The 21,273-nt window shown below is 39.2% G+C and overlaps 1 protein-coding gene across 1 annotated transcript; it reads right to left on the bottom strand.

Annotated features, from left to right (window-relative positions):
• Positions 1-17,909: 17,909 nt before the first annotated feature.
• Positions 17,910-18,468, bottom strand: LOC118857340 (60S ribosomal protein L18a-like). Its single transcript, XM_036768025.1, has one exon. The coding sequence runs from the start codon at positions 18,466-18,468 to the stop codon at positions 17,938-17,940; it is 531 nt and encodes a 176-aa protein (XP_036623920.1). The 3' UTR covers positions 17,910-17,937.
• Between the last annotated feature and the right edge of the window lie 2,805 nt (positions 18,469-21,273).

Here is a 21,273-nt window from a genome sequence, read left to right as displayed (position 1 = left end):
GATTTTGGTCTTTGTTTATAGTAACTAAACTGAGGAAGGAGGCTTTACTTAAAAAAGAGAGGATGGAGGAAAGAAAGAGAGATGATAAGGAGAATGAAGGTATAGAAGAAGGAAACTATTTCAAGATTTGAAATTTTGGAGGAATGTTGAAAAAGGGTACCCCAGAGGACATGAGAGGATTGTGGCTGTTGGGTAAAGGAGATCTTTTGGCTTCGCATCCCTATCTACCTGGCATTATGTGTGCAAGACAAGGGGTCCCTTTGACCAGAGGGTATTGGATAATGAAGCAGGCTTGCTACCACCCCTACTAGAACACATTTTTCCAGATTTTGAAAGGCCCTCAAGATCTTCTTCCTGACATATGTGAAGACAAGACATTATAATGTTGGCCACAGTGGGGATACGCACATACTTCAAACATTGTAATACATCCAGTCCCATGGAACAGAATGTGCCTGCCTCCTGAAGTATGTTGAAATTGCCCTCAGTTTCCTGTACAGTATGGTGCTTGAATAAGGAAATGGAGGCTCCTTCCTGCCTTTGGAGGAAGGGAAGGAAGAGGAAAAGAATAGAGAGAATGATGGGGGGGGGGGTCTGCCTTAAGTCTCAAAAAAAATCCCCTATAGGCTACTACGTAGGCTCATGTTGACTACAAATTTGATCTTATGGTGTGGACTGATCCAATCATTTCTTAGGAGAGTGTATATATGAAACAACAGACCCTTCTGCAGGATTTCTAGGATTGGCAAGAAGATCACTGAGTACAGTGTGATCATATAAGGGAGACTAATATTTCTAGAAAGAATTGGTTGAGAGAAATTTGGGAAGCCAAGAATTCAGACCTGTTTCCCAGTGTTGTAAACCATATTAGGAACACTTAAAGGCCAGGCCCAATCCCTCTACTTAAGGAAACTCAGCAATTACTCCCAGAAAATATCTATTTTTTGAGTAGTCCCATAAAACATCCCCCTGCCCCAATTAAATCTAGGTTGAAAAAGGAAGCATCTTATTACTCTTGATCCATTTCTTAGCTATTATTTTTAAGCTCCTTCATATTGTTCCTTCACCCGGAACCATAAGGTATGGTCCTGGTGACCCACAGAACTAGAGCCGAGCAAGCAAAAAGCTAAACAAAGTGAAGTATGGGGGACAGTTTTGGTTGATGTGGTAGCAGGATCTGACTAAAGCCCACTTATGACTTGGATAAGTCTTGACTCAAGTTTTCTAGCAGGTGCTGGAATTTACTGGCCTTTGCAAATTTCCATTCCTTTGTGTTAATCTATTGCCTCAAAGTTCCTGGGATAGAGATGCTGTCTATTTGCAGAGGAGGTGAGTGTGGCTGGCCACCCCTTTCAAATAGGTGAGTATAGGCTACTCAGCAGGGTGCTTAATGGCTAGGCCATGCTGAGACCACAGACAGCAGAGATATATAGGTCAGTCTCGTAGGATAGAGATTACCATAGGGATTCTCTGCGTAACTTGATTTCTTTCCTTAGTTCCTGATTGTGAGAGGTCCCTCTTCATCTCATATTCCCTCCCCAATTCCTCTATCAAAACCTGCTTTTGGGGTAAATGATTTGATATCAGGGTATATGAATTCTCCAAAGCTATTTCTACTTTAAGGCTTCTTTCTCATTGGAGGGATGGTGAGCAGGGCATCAAGGGGAAAGGGAAAAACTGAGTCCTGTTGAAGAAATTCCCAGAACATATAGTGAAGTATTGGGAAGAGCAGAGAGTGCCTTTCCATCACCCATGAAATCACACTCTATAAATGACTGCCCATGCTCCTTGTTATAGTGCCCATCTCATGGGGAACCTGGCATTTCTTCAATAGGAAATAACTTCTTGGGACAGAAGAAAAAACACAGCAGTGCAAAGGTACCCCGTAAAGAGTTGAGAGTTGAGAAAGCATCCCATGAAAGACAAGGTTCATAACTGCGCAAGTTCATAGCTATACATTCTTTGTTCCCATTAAATTAGATCAATTGTCATTGTGGGAACAGAACATACATGTTTCTGAGTCCTTGTCATGGCTCCCACTATTCCCCCTAACTGCAATGTCCCTCGGCCTCACTTTTTACTCTTCTCAGTCCTACCCTTCCTTTGAGACACAGCTCAAGTCTCGCCTTTTCCATGAAGTCTCCTCAGACTGCCCATGTGTTCCTTCCTAGTGTTGTTCAATTTTTTTATGTGCATGTCCTGCCTCCTCAACAAGGTTGTGTTGGGTATGGTGCCCTGTGTACAGAAAGTACTCAACAAATGTTTCTTGTTCAAGACAGCAATGATGATTTTGCACACTGCTGATGGTGGGATCTCAGACTTAGTGTATGAGGGTATCTTTATCTGTCTGTCATTAGCTTTTATAACTGCTAATCATGGTCAGGCCCTTGGGGAAGAAAGAAACTATCCCAGGCTTATGATTGAGTTCAACTACAAGGATAACAAAATTGTTCTTCAACATCTAAGAAAGCCAAAGAAAGATGTGGCCACGTGCCCTACACTGGGATTCTCAACTCCTCTGTGGTGCGTCTTTTCCAATTTTCACTTAATACCTGACAGGATAACCTCAATGAGGAAAAATAACATTTATGCTTCAAAGATAGTTTCATCTGAATGAACAGACAAAAACAATGCTCTTTAGGGGAAAATACCTACTAAACCTACTGGAAAGGCAAGCTGAAGTGAGATTATGGAGGACCTTAAATGTCAGCCTGAGGTGTTTGTTTCCTAGTGGTAATAAGGAGCCATTGAGGGTTTCTGAGTAGGGGAGTACCATGACCAGAGCTATGTCTTATAATATTGTTTTGGCAACTGTATGAAGAATGAATTGGAGAAATAAAAACACTAAAAGTAGAGAGACTTATTAGTCCAAGTGTGAGGTAAAGAGAACATTATGTTGATGACTAGGTGAATGGAGAGACAGAACAGATACATGACACATGATGGAGGTTAAACTCATCTCTGTAGTTGATTGGTGATATAGGATGAGGAGAGAGCAGAGTCAAAGATAACTTGTTATGTACCCAAGGTGGGTGACTATGGGGATAGTAGTGCCTTCTACAGAAAACAGGGGTTTTGAGGATACATTAGGGGAAAAGAGGATCAGTTCCATTTTGAACATGTTGAGTTTGAGATGCTGAAAAGGAGACATCCAACAATCAGTTAGCAATGCAGAAAACTGAAATATGTTTTACATATATTTTAAATTTATTTGAATATGATTTATATCTCGTAGGACAATTCCCCTTTCTGTTTGCACATATTCAAGCCCCCTCCTCCCCATAATTCATAGTTTTCCTTGTTTGTTTTCCCATAGAAATTTGACTGTCTTTGACTATTTTATGTATTTCTATGAGGTAGTCCTTTGAAATTTTAATCGACAATGTGCTATGTTGCTAAACTAATTTGAAAAATATTGATATTTTTGTCTGTTCCTCCTTTCTAGCCATAAACATGAAATGTTCTTTTGGTGGTTCAGCCTTCTTTTTTGGTCAATATGGTTTTTATCATTTTATTTATGAAGTTTGTCTTCAGTATATAATAGCCAGGTATTTGAGAGTTTTGGCCATATGTCTAGAAAGAAAAATCTATCCATCCCCTCACCCACACCTCCAACTAAACTGTCACTTTGATTAGGATCTGAGAGCCTAATTTTCCTTAATTCCAATGCTGAGAGTAAGCATGGTATAGTGGATAGAGATTGGGCTGGCCTCAGAGTAAGGAAGAAATAAGTTTAAATCCTGCCTCTGACACATACTGGCTGTGTGAAGGTGAGTCACAACCTCTTAGTGCCCCAAGAAACTCTCTAAGACTATACATTATGCTAAATAGGTGCAAATCTGCAATATGGAAGGAGTTCCTTCACTAGAGGATTCTCCATCCCCATGAAATAATCACAGGTCCAGCCCAACATATTAATGACATATATTAATATGTTATAAAGCCATGTAGTAATGACAGCCAATGTAATGTAATGACAGCCAAACAGCTACATTGCATATTAAAAGGCCATCATTCTGAAACTAACGGGTGAGACATTAGACTCAGTGCAGACTTGGGAATTTGGGGAAAACCTGCTGTTAGACCCTCAAATCTTAACTCTTGTGTGACTGCCAGGATTCTATAAGTACCAATCCATGCCTGTGCTTAAGGCTTACCCTGGAAAGGTATTCAGTTACCTTAACATAAGAAATCAGTCTCATGAGAAGAATTTCCCTCTTGAAATGGGATTGAAGCAGGGATTCACTCACTGGCCAAGTTGTGAAGCCTAAATAAAATTCAATGCAGAAGGATTTTTTTTAAAACCCAACTTTCCACAAGTGATTGAAGCCACTTAAGAAAGCAAGCCATGGCCAAAAGAAAATCATGAGCTAAAATGGATACCTGTAGGATGTGGTTTGATGGGGATATAATGCCAAGATCTGATAGGTCAGAGGCAAATACTTGGCAAATCGAATTGAAATTTCCACCCTTGGTTTTGCTCTTTTCCAGGGCTTGACTGTGTAGGACATAACCCTATTCTTTTATTTTGGCTTTGGGGGACATGAGGGAAAAGCTAGATTAGGCTTTATCACCTCGGCTAGGAGTTGTACCTCCTTCTTCATATTTCTACCATCAAGGACAAGAGGGTACCAGTCTAGTAAACTCAGGGATGGAAGAACAGCACTGAGATATAAATCCTGACTCAAGACTGCTTCAAATTAACAAAAGAAAGATAAACTACTTGTTTATATCCACATATAAACAAAACCATTGGAATTTCCCAATTATTAATCAGAATGTGTCCTCTCAGACAATAACTAGCCCCATCTTCAGGGGATGATGCCAGATCAAACTCCAACTGTCATTCTTTCCGCAAACACTGTCATATACCCTTTACATAATGGAGCTCGGACTGAAGAGTCCATACCATTCAAAGGGCCAGGTCCCCAAACCAAATCTAAATTTCCTGTCTCACAATGTTATATGGGGTTGGATAACTCAATAATATCACAGCCAGTTTCATAGCTTGACATTGGGGTTCGGTTATCAGGATGTGAGGGAATTCCCAAATCCAACTTTACTGTCTCACAGTGTTATGTGAAGTTGGATAACTGAATAATATCACAGCCAGATCATTAGGATTTGGTTATCAGGATTTGAGGGAATTCCCATTCAGGTACTGGCTGGACTAAATAAATTCCTGAAGTCTCTCCAACTCTCAGGATTTAGAGATTCTCCTTAACTTCGAGGGATTTGTGTATGTGTGTGCGTGCGACAGATTTGTGATTAAAGCCAAGTGAGATTTTGGCATCTAGAAGACTGGATTTTGAGTAGAGAGGACCCACCTCTGTCATTTCCTATCTGTGTGTTCTTGGGCAAGTCATTTCACCCATCTAGGTCTCAGTTTCTCCATCTATAAAATGAGGAGGTTGGAGTAGATGATCTCAAAGGCTCTTTCGAGCTCTAAACTTATAATCTTATGATCCTAGCTAGAATTTGCACTTCGTGTCTCATTTTGCTGTCATCAGGGATGAGATGCTACCAGCCATTCAAGAGTGTAAGGCTAATAGTCTAACAAACTTCACTGGCAGGCAGACTGAATTCTCAACTGTGACAAATCCTGATTCAGACTCTTAATTTATAACCAAAAGAAAAAATTGTTGGTTTACAAACAAAATTAAATTACTTTGTTGAATCCATGAGAATTCCCATTTAGAGCAGAACTACAATGAATGGAAACTTATGTATCTATTGAATCATGTATTCATTTCCTCAGACTATCTCTTTGGCCCTAATTTTCTGACATTCAGACATGTTGGTCCCCACCAAGTCCCCAGCTGTATTTCCCCACTGGTGTTTGAGTGATTAATCACACCAGCCCAATTATTTACTTCAGCTTAAGGGCCCCGCCAATATCAGTTAGGCACGATGTGCCCTCTCTGACCGAACCTGGCCCCAGTCCTCAGGGATAGGTTCTTCCTGACTGATTCTAACTCCAACTGTCATCCTTGTCACATGGCCCTGCTCTACACAGTGGAGTCCACACTAAACAGTCCACGTGTCTAACCTGACTCCTAATTGTTCATAATATGCCTAGATTTTTGTTTTAACAGATGACACTCATGTATTCTGTTTTCTCAATTATGATAACCCAGATTTTCTTACATCAATGGAAGACATAATTACTAGGAATGTAGGGGCTCATTCACTGCCTGAGCTTGAAGCAGTACAATCAAGTACTAGCATGAACTAATATAGTATATATGGGAATGTCATTAGGGTTGTTTCATTCCTTCTTGGGAGCTGGTTTTGGTTTCTCTGGGCCCACGCCCAGGATCACAAATAGGCATAATCTACATCCTTTTCCCTGTTTCTCTTCTGCTCCTTGAGTTATTTCAATAAAGCACAGTGTAAGCAAGGGCTGAAGTTCAGAAAGAACCAAAATCAGTCTCCTTATGGAAAAAGTAACAACCTGTAGCTTAAATTTATATATGGTATAAAGAATCCTTGGGTTGAGATGATCAATCATTGCCATTGTATCCCCCCTAATGAAGGGGTCCTTCTCCAGGCCAATAATTCTCAGTTTCTTTAACTAGCAGGTTCTCCCTTCTGTGGAAAAACTCCAGTTTGTCACTGTCCTTCCCAAGATATGGCACTTAGAATGAAAAACGTTAAACTCTCTGTGGACTAACCAGGAAAGAGTATGGTACACCTATAGGCAGAGGTATGCTGGAACCAGCTTGAATCCCAAATGTTAAATTTTCAGCGTGAGCATTTACATCTCAAGAAATCAGCAAATGCTACAAATCAGGGCTTGAGTTTTGGTTTGCAGATTGTCTAGACTTAAGAGAATGATAAAGAAAATGTTAACAATGAAGAATAAACTTAAAAGTGTATCCTGCGTGTGTTTTTCTTTTCCCTCAGAGAGCCAGTTGTTAAACATTTACCACTACACCACTGTTCATACATCTCCTACATGCCTCTCTTAAAGCAATCTAGGAAAATATTCATTTCTTTTGGCTACTGCATCCAATTTGTCTGATTTTATGTTATAAAAACTCCAAAAGAGAATTTGGAACTCAAAGTTCTAAAAACAAATGTTAAAAACTGTATTTACATGCAACTGGGAAATAAGATATACAGGCAGTGAGGTATAGAAATCTATCTTGCTCTACAAGAAAGTAATGGGAAAGGGGATGGGGGGAGGAGTGGGTGATAGAAGGGAGGGTAGACTGGGGAAAGGGGCAATCAGAATACATATCATCTTGGGGTGGGAGGGAGGGGAGAGAGGGGCAGAAAATTTGTAACTCAAAATCTTGTGGAAATGAATGTTGAAAAACAAAAAATAAATAAATTAATCTTTAAAAAAAAGTCCCGGTGAAGGGCAAAGATAGGCAGAGGGCAATTGAGAGGCAGGCCTGCTTGTTCTTCTGAAAAGACTAATTAAAAAAAGAGACCCCATCAATAAAGAGTAGGAGCCAAAGATAGGGAATAGCTAGTTTTCTTCTACAATTAAATAACTTCAGGCCCTCAATCATTGTCATATACATGTACTGTGCATAAATACAGCTATGTACACAGACACTTGCCATGCTCTAGCTTCAGGTCTCCTACTTTTCCTGGCCTATTTGTTAGGCAGAGCTAATCTATATCACAAGTTGTAGTTTAAATTCTGTAGTTCTATGAAATTATTTTGTTTCCTTTATTCTGAAAATTTATCTCTGCCTCCTTTTTCCCTTTTGCTATTTTCAAGAATTTTCAATGCTTTAAGGCAAGGTATCAGACGCATAGCCAGTGCCCTATAAAACTCCAGAAGTGTAGCTGAATCAGATTAAAATGGAATTGGCAAATGTTTAGAAAAATAAAAATACATGCAACATAAAAACTCCCAAATCCCTGTAAAAGTGTCAAATCCATATGAACTGCTATCTGGTCATGCCTCCCCCTATCCTGTACTTGTGAAGTTATAGAGTCTTGTTAATTCTTTTGAATTATCTTTTCAAAAATTATAAATGTTAGTCATTATAGAAACCAAACATTTAGATGAACCAAAACTTTTAAAATGAAGCATATGTAAAATGGTAAACTTTAAACAGGCTCTTATTTGTTTTAAAATATGGATTATTCCTGGTTAATAAATGGCATATTTATCACAACTTGGGAAAACTAGCTATTTAAATAGAAGGCATGAGACAAAAACCTAGATTTCACTTGTTATTTTAAAATAATGGATATTTGTGAAACAGAAAAAAGCAATACATCCAGCATTTGAAAAAAGGAAAGAAACAGGTCAGGAAAATGGCAATAAACATACCTCCCACAAATGTGACATAGAAAATGTAAGAGCAGTTGATGTGAGTTTGTAATGTGGTCTACACAGTAGAAATTCAAAGGCTAACGAGAGACAATTGTAGAAAAAGCCAACACGAATGAATGGCCAGTAATCCCCGGGAAAGCTGTTTAGACTCTGATAAATCAGTGGAATGTTGATTCAGATGATCTGAAGTTACTTAATTAAACATGGTAAGATTCAATGCTGGCAGGGTTATGTAGAGACAGGAACACCTACATACTGTGGATGAAACTGTGAATTGGTAGGGCTTTTTTTAAATGGAAAATGGCAATATCGTAAGAAGTATTACACAAGAGGTCATGTACTCTGACTTTGTGATCCCACAATCAGAACTATATACAAAGGGTGTTATTAAAAAAAGGGAAACAAAACTGCTCTGTACAAAAGCATTCACAGTGGCTTTACTTATAATAAGAAAAACTAGAAACAGTCCAAATGTCCAATGACTAGGAAATAACTGGAAAAAATGTATATGTAACATGATAGAATCTTAACGAGCCATAAAAATGACAACTGCTAACAGTACAAAGAAATAGGGAAATATTTAGATGAAATGATGCAGAGAGAAAAAAGAAATATAAAAATGATAATATATACATTGGTCATGCCTCTATAAAACAAGGATAAAAAAATGCTAAAAATAGTATCACCACCCCCACAAAAATGCACAGAAGAAAACTAAACTGGAAAAGAAGTATGTAGATGTTTTAAGAATTTGTTGGTTAAAATTAAGAAGCAGTGAGGTATAATATATAGTGTTCTGGGCCTAGAATCAGGCAGACTAGTGTTCAAAGCTCTGTTCCAATACTTACTGGTTGTGTGACCCTGGACAAGTCCCATAATCTTTATATATGTCAGACAACTCCAAGGTTGTGAGTTACGTTTGTGGATATAGTTCCCTATGCTGACAAAAACACAGGTCCTTCATCACTTTGTTAAAGTTATGCATTCAAATGAATTTTTATTAATGAAATAATGTTTGTGGTTTTTCAAATCAATTCAATTTTTAAAAAATAAACATTTATAAAGTGCCTATTATGTACAAGTTACTGTGCTAGGTTCTGATGGGAATAATTGGAAAAGAAAAGCAGCCCAGATCATAAGGAGTTTACTTTCTACACAGATAAGTAAGTCTATGATAATTTGAGGAGAAAATCAGCATTAAAAACTAAGGCTATCAGAAAAAGATTTTCCATAGAAAGTTATGTTTGAGGGAAACTAAGATTCTGAAAGGTGAAGGTTAGGAGGGAGGCATAAGTAATAGCCAGCCTTTGAGAGGTATGACATGCAATCTCCATTGGGTGTGGGGAACGGCAAGGAGACCACTTTGGCCAGTGTCTTTGGACTTGCTCCAGAATGAGAGAGGCATCAGACCAGTATATATATATATATATATATATATATATATATATATATATATATATATATATATATATATATATATACATGCATATACATATACACATAAGTGTGTGTGTGTGTGTTTTATTGCGTATAGCTCAGTGGGGAAGTTGGAGAGCTGTATGAACAAAAGGGAAAACAAATGTATTGAGCTGCCAGGTTTACCTGTCAAAGGAGTAGAGGAGGTAGAGAAGAGGGCAGGATTTTCTAGAAGACCAATGATCAGTGACTCTTTTTTTAATTAAGATTTTTATTTTTAGTTTACAACACTCAGGATTTTGAGTTCCAGATTTTCTTCCCCTCCCTTCCCTCCTCCCTCCCCAAGGCAGCATGGAATCCAATATACGATTTTACATGTAACTCCTCACTAAACTTATTTACACAATAGTCAAGTTGTAAAGAAGAATTATGATCATTGGAATGAAACATGAGAAAGAAGAAACAAGACCAAAAAACAAAAACGAAAGAGAAAAAAAGGAGAGCAAATAGTTTGCTTCAATCTGCATTCAGACTCCATTCTCTGGGTAGTTCTCTCCATCATGGGTCCTTTGGAGTTGTCTTTGAACTTTGTATTTCTGAGAAGAACGAAGTGTATCAAGGTTAGTCATCGCAGAATCAATATATCTGTGGTTGTGAATAATATTCTTCTAGTTCTGCTCCTCACTCAGCATTATATAGTATAGGTTTTTCCAGGTTATTATGATGTCCGTATCTTCCCTGTTTCTTATAGCATAGTAGTATTCCATTACATTCATATACCACAACTGATTCAACCACCACCCAATTGATGGGCATCCCCTTGATTTCCAATTCTTTGCTGTCACTCTTAAAGGAGTCAGCTGGTCTGAACTGGGTAAAGTGTAGCACAGGGTTCCAAGAAGTCTCTCTTTATGCTAGGCAAGTAGACAGGGTTTGAGGACCTCATGGCTCAAACTAAGGGAAACCCATGAATTCTGACAGTGAGAATTTATTTATTTATTTTACCTAGTCATGGTTTGGGGTAATGGGTTTTTATTATTGTTGTTGTTCAGCTCTTTCTAAAGGAGGGAGGGAACCCTGGGGGAGAGTACACTCCTGGGGGCCACTGGGACCATTCTCTAAGAATTTCTTTTATTTTTGTCTTAAGGCAACTGGAATGCAAGGTGTGTAAAGGGGAGTAATACAAGACATGTGTGGAAAGGCAGGCTGGATCCATACTAAGAAGGACTTTAAATATCCTTCTGATGAGTTTGAGTTTGTATTTTATACCTTTGTCTTTTGCTCTTTTGAATAGCTAATTCTGTGCTCTCCACTTCTTCATAGTAGCTACTATATCTTGTGTGATCCTGACTATGGTTCCTCATGTAACGGCAATCACAGCAGCACATCTGAGGACTGCTGCTGTGAGTAATTTCAAGGGTTTAATCGCATAGTATAATGAACTCTCTATTCAACAATAAACTAAACTTTGTTCAATAAAGCATAACATAACAACATCCTTAAGCAAAACATATCATCTAATATACGTATGTATATATATATACACATCATATCACTCAATATGTCATTATGGCATATAACATATATCATTGCATTCAGTAGCATTCCCCATAATACTTCTTTACACAGCAGTGGGTCCTGGCTTAAAGTCTTCCCTAGCACAATACATCCTTAAGGGGTAGCAGAAAATGCCACATCATCCACCCCTAGGTCACAGTAAATTATAATGTCCTCAGTCAATACAGAATTTCCAAGTAGAGTCCTCTTTCATCTTAACTCAAGGTTGACTTCCAAGTCCCATGGCTCCTTCTCTGTGGGCCGACTGCTCCCAGCTCTTGCCCAGGTTCGCATGCAGGCAGCTCTCCACTCCTGCTTCTCATCTCAGCTCATGGGGACTGCTCCACTCCAATAGGCTCCAGGGGCTTCTGCCTGCAGTTTCTGTTTCTGGGAAAACAAAACTTAAGGGGGCTACAACAATATTTACACACATCACCAGCACCATCATCTCAATTCACTTTAACAGCTCTTAAAAGGGGCTTAAGCTAAGCCTCCTTCTGATGAGTGGGTCTCCTCCCCTCAGCTCAATTCACTCATAAAGACCAACAGACAGGGCTTCTGTCTGAGAGATTAACACAGACCAACAGACAGGGCTTCTGTCTGAGAGATTAACACAGACCAACAGACAGGGCTTCTGTCTGAGAGATTAACACAGACCAACAGACAGGGCTTCTGTCTGAGAGATTAACACAGACCAACAGACAGGACTTCTGTCTGAGAAATTAACACAGATCCACAGAGGGAGCACCAAGATGCCAAACATTCTTTCTGTTAGGCCTCCCCACAAGCAAGTTCCCCCAGGCAAATTCCTCCTTCTGCCCACTCATGCTAGTTCCTGTGCCAGCTCTCTCTTTCCCGGCTCTGACTGCTCTCACCAACTTCCTCTCAGCTCTGCTCCACCTTTCCTGCTCCTTTTCCCTTTTTTGGCAAACTCCTTCCACACTGGGCTCCACGTCAATCAGGATGCACCACAGCTCTAAGCTGGGCCAGAGCTCAAAGCAGGTCCTATTCCATTAAGCAATTAATGTGTTACAGAAACTTAACTCCAAAAGAAAAAAAAATAGCAAAAAATCCCACTTTGCTTGCCATTACACCTCAGCACTTGAATTCTTTCTTTCTGGCTACTGTTAGTATTTTTTTCTGTGACCTGAAAGCTCTGGATTTGGGCTATGATGTTTGCAGAAGTCTTCACTTGGGTGTTTCTTTCAGGAAATGACTTTGTGAATTCCTTCTATTTTTCACTTTGTTTCATTATTCTAGTATATCTGGGAAGTTTTCTTTCATGACTTCTTGAAATATGATAATTAGGATCTTTTTTTGGTCATAGCCTCAATTGGTCCAATTTGGTCCAATGATTCTTAATTGATCTCTCCTTGATCTGTTTTCCAGGTTACATGTTTTTGAGATAAGATATGTTACATTTTATTCTTTTTTTTCAATCTTTTGACTTTATTTTAATATACTTTGTTGTCTCATGAAGTCATTAACTTCTGTTTTGTCCATTATAATTTTCATGGGGTCTGTTACTTGGGTAAAGTTTTATACTAAGTTTTTAATTTTCTTTCCAAGTCTTGCCTTTATGGTTCTCTTTCTCTTCAAATTCTTTCCTCTATCCCTTTTATTTTATTTATACTATAATTTTGGCTCAAAAACCCCCACTCTCTTGTATCTCCTGAGGATTCTAACTGAAACCGTGTTAGTCTTTGAGGCCTTGCTTATGGCTGTGTTAGTTATTCCCTTCTTTTGGATCTATGTTTTACACATCTATGACATATAAAAGCTTTTTATTTTTTATCACTCTTTCCATCTTATTTCCTAGCTTGGGATTTTGTATTGTCGAAGTTCTTTGTACTTCTAGCTAGATTGTTGCATCCTTATAGAATCCTGATGAATTTTATCTGTTGTCCTGCTATTGGGGTTATTTTCTTGCTAGGTCTGGCTCTGAGATCCCCTTTCCTGAGTTAGAGGGACAACCCCATGACCTTATTTTGCCCCAAGATTTTTTCTCCTGGATAGAGCAACAGCACCATGGCCCCTGTATCAGGGATTTGAGTCTTAGATTCCCCAACTTTGGGGAATTGGATTGGAACATTCTGAGCCCCTCCTCCTTTTCTTTGCCAGAGTCTCACATCTTCCTTCCCCCAGGATTGTGATCAATGGGACCATACTAAAGCCCTGTTCTTTGTATGGGGGCTGAGTCTCCAATTACTTTTCCTTCAGGTATCGGAACCAGAGGGACCATACTGAATGACCACTCTGTTCTTCACCAAGGGGCTAAGTCTGAGGTACCTGCCACCCCTCACCCCCACTCTCCTACTTAGTAACAATATCAGTTTATTTATCATCTCTCTGTAGGCAATTCCCAGATCTGTATATCTAATTTTGGTCTCTCACCTAAGCTCTAGTCACTCATAACCATCTAGTGTTGGGTATTCTGAATTTAATATATCCATTAGATGTGGTTGTGCATGCTTGTAATCTCTGCTATTGGGGAAGGCCAAGGTTGTTGGATCATTTGCAGTTCTGAGCTGCAGTAGGGATAAAGCTGATTAGCTGTCCAAACTAAGCCAGGCACAGATATAGTGAGCCCACAGGAGTGGAGGATCAGCAGGCTATCTAAGGAGGAGCAAACCAGTCCAGATTGGGAAACTGGAATAGATTATATTTTCTATACCAATTAGTATTGAAATAGGTCCTGGCTAAAATCTCTCCTATAAGCTTTTCTTGATTGCCCTCTTCCTTCAATGGATTATTTCCAATTTATTCTGTCTAGAGCTTGTTTGCATGTTGTCTAATCCACTAAGCTGTGAGCTCCTTGAGAGCAGGGACTGTTTTTTTATCTTTCTTTGTATTTCCAGCACTTAACATAGTATATGGCACATAGTAGGTGCTTAATAAATGTTTATTGATTGATTGAATGAAACTCAAATCAAACTCCACCTTCCACATGTGGCGTTCCTTGATCCCTCTAGCTTCTCCCTCTAGAATTTATCTTGTATTAAAGTATGTCTTTTGTATACCCTTGCACATGGATATGTGTGCATCGCCCTTTTAGAATGAGGGCAGGAACAGTTTCATTTTTTTCTCTTTCTAAGCACCTAGTAAAAATACCTGACACACAGTTGGTGCTTAATAAGTGGCTTTGATTTTCTGACAAAATGTCTTCCAGTTACCATAGTAGTTCTTGTCCAGAAAATCTTTGTTTTAGACATCTTGAGTAGATCCTTAATATCCCAAATCTAAAACAAAATAAGGGAAATTGTCCAGTGGACAAGCAGCCCATGGATATTGACATAAAGTTTTGCAAAGAAGTAATGCAAACTCTTAAAAACCATCTGAATAGTTGTTGAAAATCGCCAAATCATGGGGCAGCTAGGTGGCACAGTGAGTAGAGCACCAGCCCTGAAGTCAGGAGGACCTAAGTTCAAATCTGGCCTCAGACACTCGACACACTTACTAGCTGTGTGGCCTTAGGCAAGTCACTTAACCCCAATTGCCCTGCCTTCCCCCCTGTAAAAAAAGAGAAAAAAAAGAAAAAAAAAAGAAAATCACCAATTCTCAGAAAAGTGCAAATTAAAAGGATGTTAGCAAAGATGGTAAAACATGGAAATATTGAGTGTTGTGGGGACTGTGAGAAGACAGGGACTCTCACAGACTGATGGAAGAGCCACGAATCGTTTTACAACTATTACAGAAAACAATTTTTAGAAGAATACAAGTTATTTTATTGTTAATATCTTTTGATCAAGTGATCCTAATAATAGTTTTATGTCTCGAAGAGGTTAATTTCAGCAATAAAAGACTCACAGATACAAAAATATTCATAGCAATGTTATTCGTAATACCAAAAAGATGGAAGTAAAACCTGTGCCTAATGACTGGGGAATGTCTGAACAATATTAAGAAACATGAATATAGCATCAGAAGGTTGAATATGAAGAATTCTAATACACCTGGAAATTTATGGAGACTAATGAAATGCAGAGTTGAAAGAACAATATGCAGAAAGTATACAACAGCTCAAATGAAAACAGCGCAAAATGAACAAAATTCAACTCAAATGCAAAAGGCAACATTGATTATTAACTCATTCAAAGAAAAAGCCACATTCCTTCGGTTAACAATCTTCAGATACAAAAGTGGAAAGGAACAATGATGGCCACCAGTCACAATCACTCTAATGGGTGGTTGTGTTCTGAATTGTTTCTAAGGATGTACTTGCTAGGCTCTGGTTTAAGAGCTTTTGGGATGTGGTTGTTTTCATAAATCAAAATGTACTCATTAGCATTTTTAAAATAATTGTAGCTTAGATAGTGTAAAAAAACCCACAAAGTGGACCATTCCAGAGCTGCTTGTGTATAGGTAAATGGAGATACATTTAAGAGATGGCTGTGGATATAAATAATTAATCTCATTAGGAGCATATTTTGAGAAGATGGCTCCCAGAGCATAGCCATTTTAGAAAAATGTATATATCAAGTGATATATGGTTCACTGCTCCTAAAGTCATTTATGGAGACACTACTCATTTTAAATTGGAGACAAGTGTCAAAGAGACCAGTTTTACACACACACACACACACACACACACACACACACACACAGTAGTGTGAAATATGATGTAGTAGGGGGAAGAGCCAAGAGGGCTGAGAAAAAGCAGTGACTCACCTGAGCTCTTCCCCAAACCCCTCCAAACACATTTAAACAATTCCATAAAACAATTCCTGAAGTGGGAGAACCCACAAAAGGATGGGGTAAAATAATTTTCCAAAGACAATTCAGATGATTGGCAGGAAAGATCTGTCATACCTGGGTGACGGTGGAACACAGTCCAGTGTAGGCCATGCCAGCAGAGACCAGGCTTCAGAAAACCAGGAGCAGGCCATGGAAACCACTGAATCAGCAGTGGCAATGGCTGCTTCCAGAACTCTCAATGTACAGACAGTAAGGGGGTCAAACAACTGATCAGAAGATTACAGGGGTGATTTTACTGTCAGGACTCTGTTGCTTTGGCCACACTCAGATCTGGGTTGCAGTCCTGGATGGTGGTTCCAGGGGATTAGCACACAAAAGTTTGTAGCCACAGTAGAGCAGGGACCCCCATCACAATTCCGGGGTAGAAAAGAGTGCTTGTGGTCACTCACAGACCAGAGCACAGGCTGGGAGAGTAGTAAACACCTCTCTTTAGATCCTACCACCTTGGAAAAACTGAAAACTTACAGGTCCCTAGAAATATCTCTGAAAACAGCTGCACAAAACCCTTGAAGCTTGGGACAGTACACCCTCCACCCTGGAAGCAGAACCCCACTTTAACAATGAGTTAAAAAGCAAGAAAGACTGGAAAAATGAGCAAACAACAGAAAAAATCTGACCACAGAAAGTTACTATGGTGACAAGGAAGATCAATACTCAGAAGAAGACAATAAAGTCAAAGCTCCAACATCAAAAATCTCCAAGAAAAATATGAATTGATCTCAGGCTATGGAAGAGCTCAGAAACAACTTTGAAAATCAAGTAAGAGAGGTAGAAGAAAAATTGGGAAGAGAAACGAGAGTGATGCAAGAAAATCATGAAAAAAGAGTCAACAGCTTGTTAAAGGAGACACAAAAAAATACTCAAGAAAATAACAACTTAAAAAAGAATGCCTTAAAAAACAGAATAGGCCAAATAGTAAAAGAGGTACAAGAAGCCAATGAGAAGAATGCCTTGAAAAGGAGAATTGGATAAATGGAAAAAAAGAGGCACAAAAATTCACTGAAAAAAAACTACTTAAAAAGTAATATTGGTCAAATGGAAAAAGAGGCACAAAAGCTCATTGAAGAAAATAATTTCATAAAAATTAGAATTGAACAAATGGGAACTAATAATTTTATGAAAAATCAAAAACTGATAAAACAAAACCAAAAGAATGATAAAATAAAAGACATTGTGAAATACCTCATCAGAAAAACAACTGACATGGAAAATAAATCCAGGAGAGATAATATTTTTTAGATTTTTATTTACTTTTATTTAATATTTTTAGTTTTCAACATTGATTTCTGCAAGATTTTGAGTTACAAATTTTCTCCCCATTTCTACCCTCCCCACACCCTAAGATGGCAAAAATTCTGATTGCCCCTTTCCCCAGTCTACCTTCCTTTCTATTACCCCACTTCCCCCACCCTCATCCCCTTTTGCCTTACTTTCTTGTAGGGCAAGATATATTTCTATACCCCATTGCCTGTATTTCTTATTTCCCAGTTGCATGTAAAAACAACTTTAAAAAAAAACATTTATTTTTATAACTTTGAGTTCCAAATTCTCTCCCTTCTTCCCTCCCCATCCACCTTCCTTGAGAAAGCAAGCAATTCAAGATGGGCCATGCATGTATCATTATGCAAAACACTTCCATAATAGTCATGTTGTGAAAGACTAATTATATTTCCCTCCATCCTATCCTGTCTCCCTTTATTCACTTTTCTCCCTTGACCTTGTCTCTTGTCAAAAGTGTTTGCTTTTGACTACCCAGGAGAGACAATTTAAAAGTTATTGGACTACCTGAAAGCCATGATCAAAAAAAGAGCCTAGTCAGCATCTTTCAAAATATTATTATTATTTTTTTTTCCAATTGAGAAATTTATTTAAACGAGTCAAATAAAACAGGTGCCTCCTTGTCTCTGTACTTAGAAGAAGGTGTTGGGTCTCTTGGTAGTAAAGCGTGGTTTGTGCTGGCGCCGTAGCACTCTGTGGGGCAGAGGGAACTTGATTTTGGAATCGTGAAACTGCTTCACTGTGGGCCGGTGGCACTTGCTGGCAGGAATTTCTTCCATTTTCATGATCTGGATAGAGTGAGCCCGGGCACGGTGACGGGCTCCCATATCTCGGTAGCACTGAGTGACAGCACCAGCGGTGGTCAGGTCCCTGTACTCCCTGTACATGTTGTGGGTCCCACTCCTGGAATCGTAGCGCAGCCAGATGCCAAAATTTTTCACTCTAAGAGGGGACTTTTCAAAGACCTGTCCACAGTATACAATTTCTCCAGAAGACTTCTTCATCTTTTTCAGCTGAGAAACGAAGTACCAGAATCGGGACTTTGCTACAACATGGTTAGGAGCAAAGATCCGCATCCGATAAAGAGGTGGCACTGGACTCTTGGGAGTAGGCAGGCAGCGTCCAACTACCTTATACTCTCTCAGGGTGCCCGAGGCCTTCATGGTGCTGCCGCCTCACTCCCTGCCAACCCACAAAAGGCTTTCAAAATATTATTAAAGAAAATTGCCCTGATGTTCTAGAACCATGGGATAAAATAGAAATTGAAACAGTCCACCGAATACCTCCTGAAAGAGATCCCAAAATTAAATTTCTCAGGAATATTATAGCCAAATTCCAGAGCCCCCAGGTTAAGGAGAGAATATTGCATGTAGCCACGTATCATGGAGCCACAGGATAACACAAGATTTAGTACCTTCTACATTAAAGGATTGGAGGGCTTGGAATCTGATATTATGGAGAGCAAAAGAACTAAGAGTCACCTATCCAGCAAAACTGAGTATAATATGCTGGGGAAAAATGGGTATTCAATAATGCAGAGAACTTTCAAGCATTCTTGATGCAAAGATCAGAGCTGAATAAAAAATTTGACTTGCAAATACAAGGCTCAAGAATAAAAAGGTAAACAGGAAAGGGAGATCATAAAGGACTTAATAAGGTATGTTCAGCCATTCCTTTCACCTTGTCTAATAATACAGAAAAAGAAAATGACAAATCTTGGTGTAAATGTGGGGAAAATGAAACATTAATGCGGCATTGATGTAGTTGTGAACTGATTCAACCATTCTTTAGAGCAATTTGGAACTATGCCCAAAGGGCTATGAAAACATGCATACCCTTTGAACTAGCAATACCACTACTAGGTCTGTATCCAAAAAGAGATTTAAAACAAAAAGGAAAAGGACCTATTTGTACAAAAATATTTATAGCAGCTCTTTTCTGGTGGCAAAGAATTGGAAATTGAGGGGATGCCCATCAACTGGGGAATGGCTGAACAAATTGTATGTGATTTTGATGAAATATTATCATGTTATAGTAATGATGAACAGGATGCTCTCAGAAAAACTTGGAACTACTTAGATGAGCTGATGCAAAGAGAAATATACTGTCTACAAAGTAATAGCAATATTGTAAGATGATCAGCTGTTAATAACTTATCTATTCTCAGCAATGTAATGACACAAGACAGCTCAGAAGTACTTAAGATGAAAAATGTTATCCATCCCCAGACAAAGAACCGATGGTGTCCGAATACAGGTTGGAGCACACTTTTTTTTTACTTTATTTTTCCTGAGGTTTTTTTTGTCTATGATTTCTTTCACAACATGACTGTTATGGAAATGTTTTGCATGACTACATGTATATAACCTATATAGAATTACTTGCCTTCTCAATGAGGGGAGTGGGGAGGGAGGAAGGCAGAGAATTTGGAACTCAAAGTCTTAAAAATGAATGCTATAAATTGTTTTGGGGAAAAATAAAATACTAAACAAACAAAAGAAACATGATGAAAGAAGTATGATGTGTAATCATTCTTCCAAACTGAAAGAATTAATATTAAAAAGAAAGAGGAAGTATACAGCTGAAGGAAAGTACACGAATGTGGTCTTGAGGAAATAGGAGGTTTCTCAAAGGTTGAAGGAAAGGTTATATGGAACAAAAGTCATGTTTGCATGAGGGTAACTGGGACATCTCTTCAAATGAGATCGCTGTCTAAGACTGGTTAAACTCTGGAATACAAAACAGTAGGGGGACCGTAACCTTTAAGAATGAGTGTCAGAGGGGTGGAGCCAAGATGGCGGCTGGAAAGCAGGGAATTGCCTGAGCTCCCCACCACGTCCCTCCAAAAACCTATAAAAATGGCTTTGTACAAATTCTAGAACTGCAGAACCCACAAAATAGCAGAGGGAAGCAGGGATCCAGCCCAGGCCAGCCTGGATGGTCGCTGGATGAGGTCTATCCCACACAGAGTGGAGGGGAGCAGAGCTCAGCGTGGGAGGCAGCAGGACCAGCCAGACCAGGAGCTGGGCAGAACAGGCCCTAGCACCCTGAATCAGTGAGCTGTGGCAGTTACCAGACTTCTCAACCCACAAACACCAAAGACAACAGAGAAGGTTAGTGGGAAAAATTGTGGGGGACAGAGTTCATGGTTGGGCCACCACCCCAGGGGCAGTGGGGGAGGTGCAGCTACAGAACTACAGCTGCAGTTGCTTCCAGCCCCAGGCCCACGTGGTGGGAGGAATTAAGTGGCAGATAAGAGCAGGAGTGAAGAGTCTGGTGAAGATTTGCTTCAGGTCCAGGTTGGTGGTTCTTGAGGAAGGAGGAGTGTTGGGGTGGCAGAGCTGGCTATATAGAAATAGCTCTGAAATCAACGGCGCATCCCTTCAAGCTTGGAACAAAGTACTCTTTGTTCTACAAGCAGTCATACCCCAACGAAAAACTCTTGGATGGGAACATGGCCAGGCAGCGAAAATGCACCCAGATTCAGTCTCAGACTTTGGAATCTTTCTTTGGTGACAAGACCAAAACATATGGCCTGAAGAAGTCAATAAAGTCCAAGAGCCTACACCAAAAGTCTCCAAGAAAAACATGAACTGGTCTCAGGCCATTGAAGAACTCAAAAAGGAGTTGGAAAAGCAAGTTACAGAAGTAGAGGAAAAATTGGGGGGAGAAATGAGAATGATGCAAGAAAGCAAGTCAATGACTTGCTAAAGGAGACCCAAAAAATACTGAATAAAATATTGAAGAAAACAACACTTTAAAAAATAGACTAACTCAAACGGCAAAAGAGCTCCAAAAAGCCAATGAGGAGAAGAATGCCTTGAAAGGCAGAATTAGCTAAATGGAGAAGGAGGTCCAAAAGACCACTGAAGAAAATACTACCTTAAAAATTAGATTGGAACAAGTGGAAGCTAGTGACTTTATGAGAAATCAAGATATTATAAAACAGAACCAAAGGAATGAAAAAA

This window comes from Trichosurus vulpecula, chromosome 7 (assembly GCF_011100635.1).
Source record: "Trichosurus vulpecula isolate mTriVul1 chromosome 7, mTriVul1.pri, whole genome shotgun sequence".
Taxonomy (NCBI): domain Eukaryota; kingdom Metazoa; phylum Chordata; class Mammalia; order Diprotodontia; family Phalangeridae; genus Trichosurus; species Trichosurus vulpecula.
Note: the sequence above shows the minus strand (reverse complement) of the source record. Positions and strands in the feature narration are given on the sequence as shown.

Excerpts from the sequence above, each read along its gene's own strand:
- LOC118857340 (XM_036768025.1), bottom strand. The coding sequence starts at position 18,468 with ATGAAGGCCTCGGGCACCCTGAGAGAGTATAAGGTAGTTGGACGCTGC.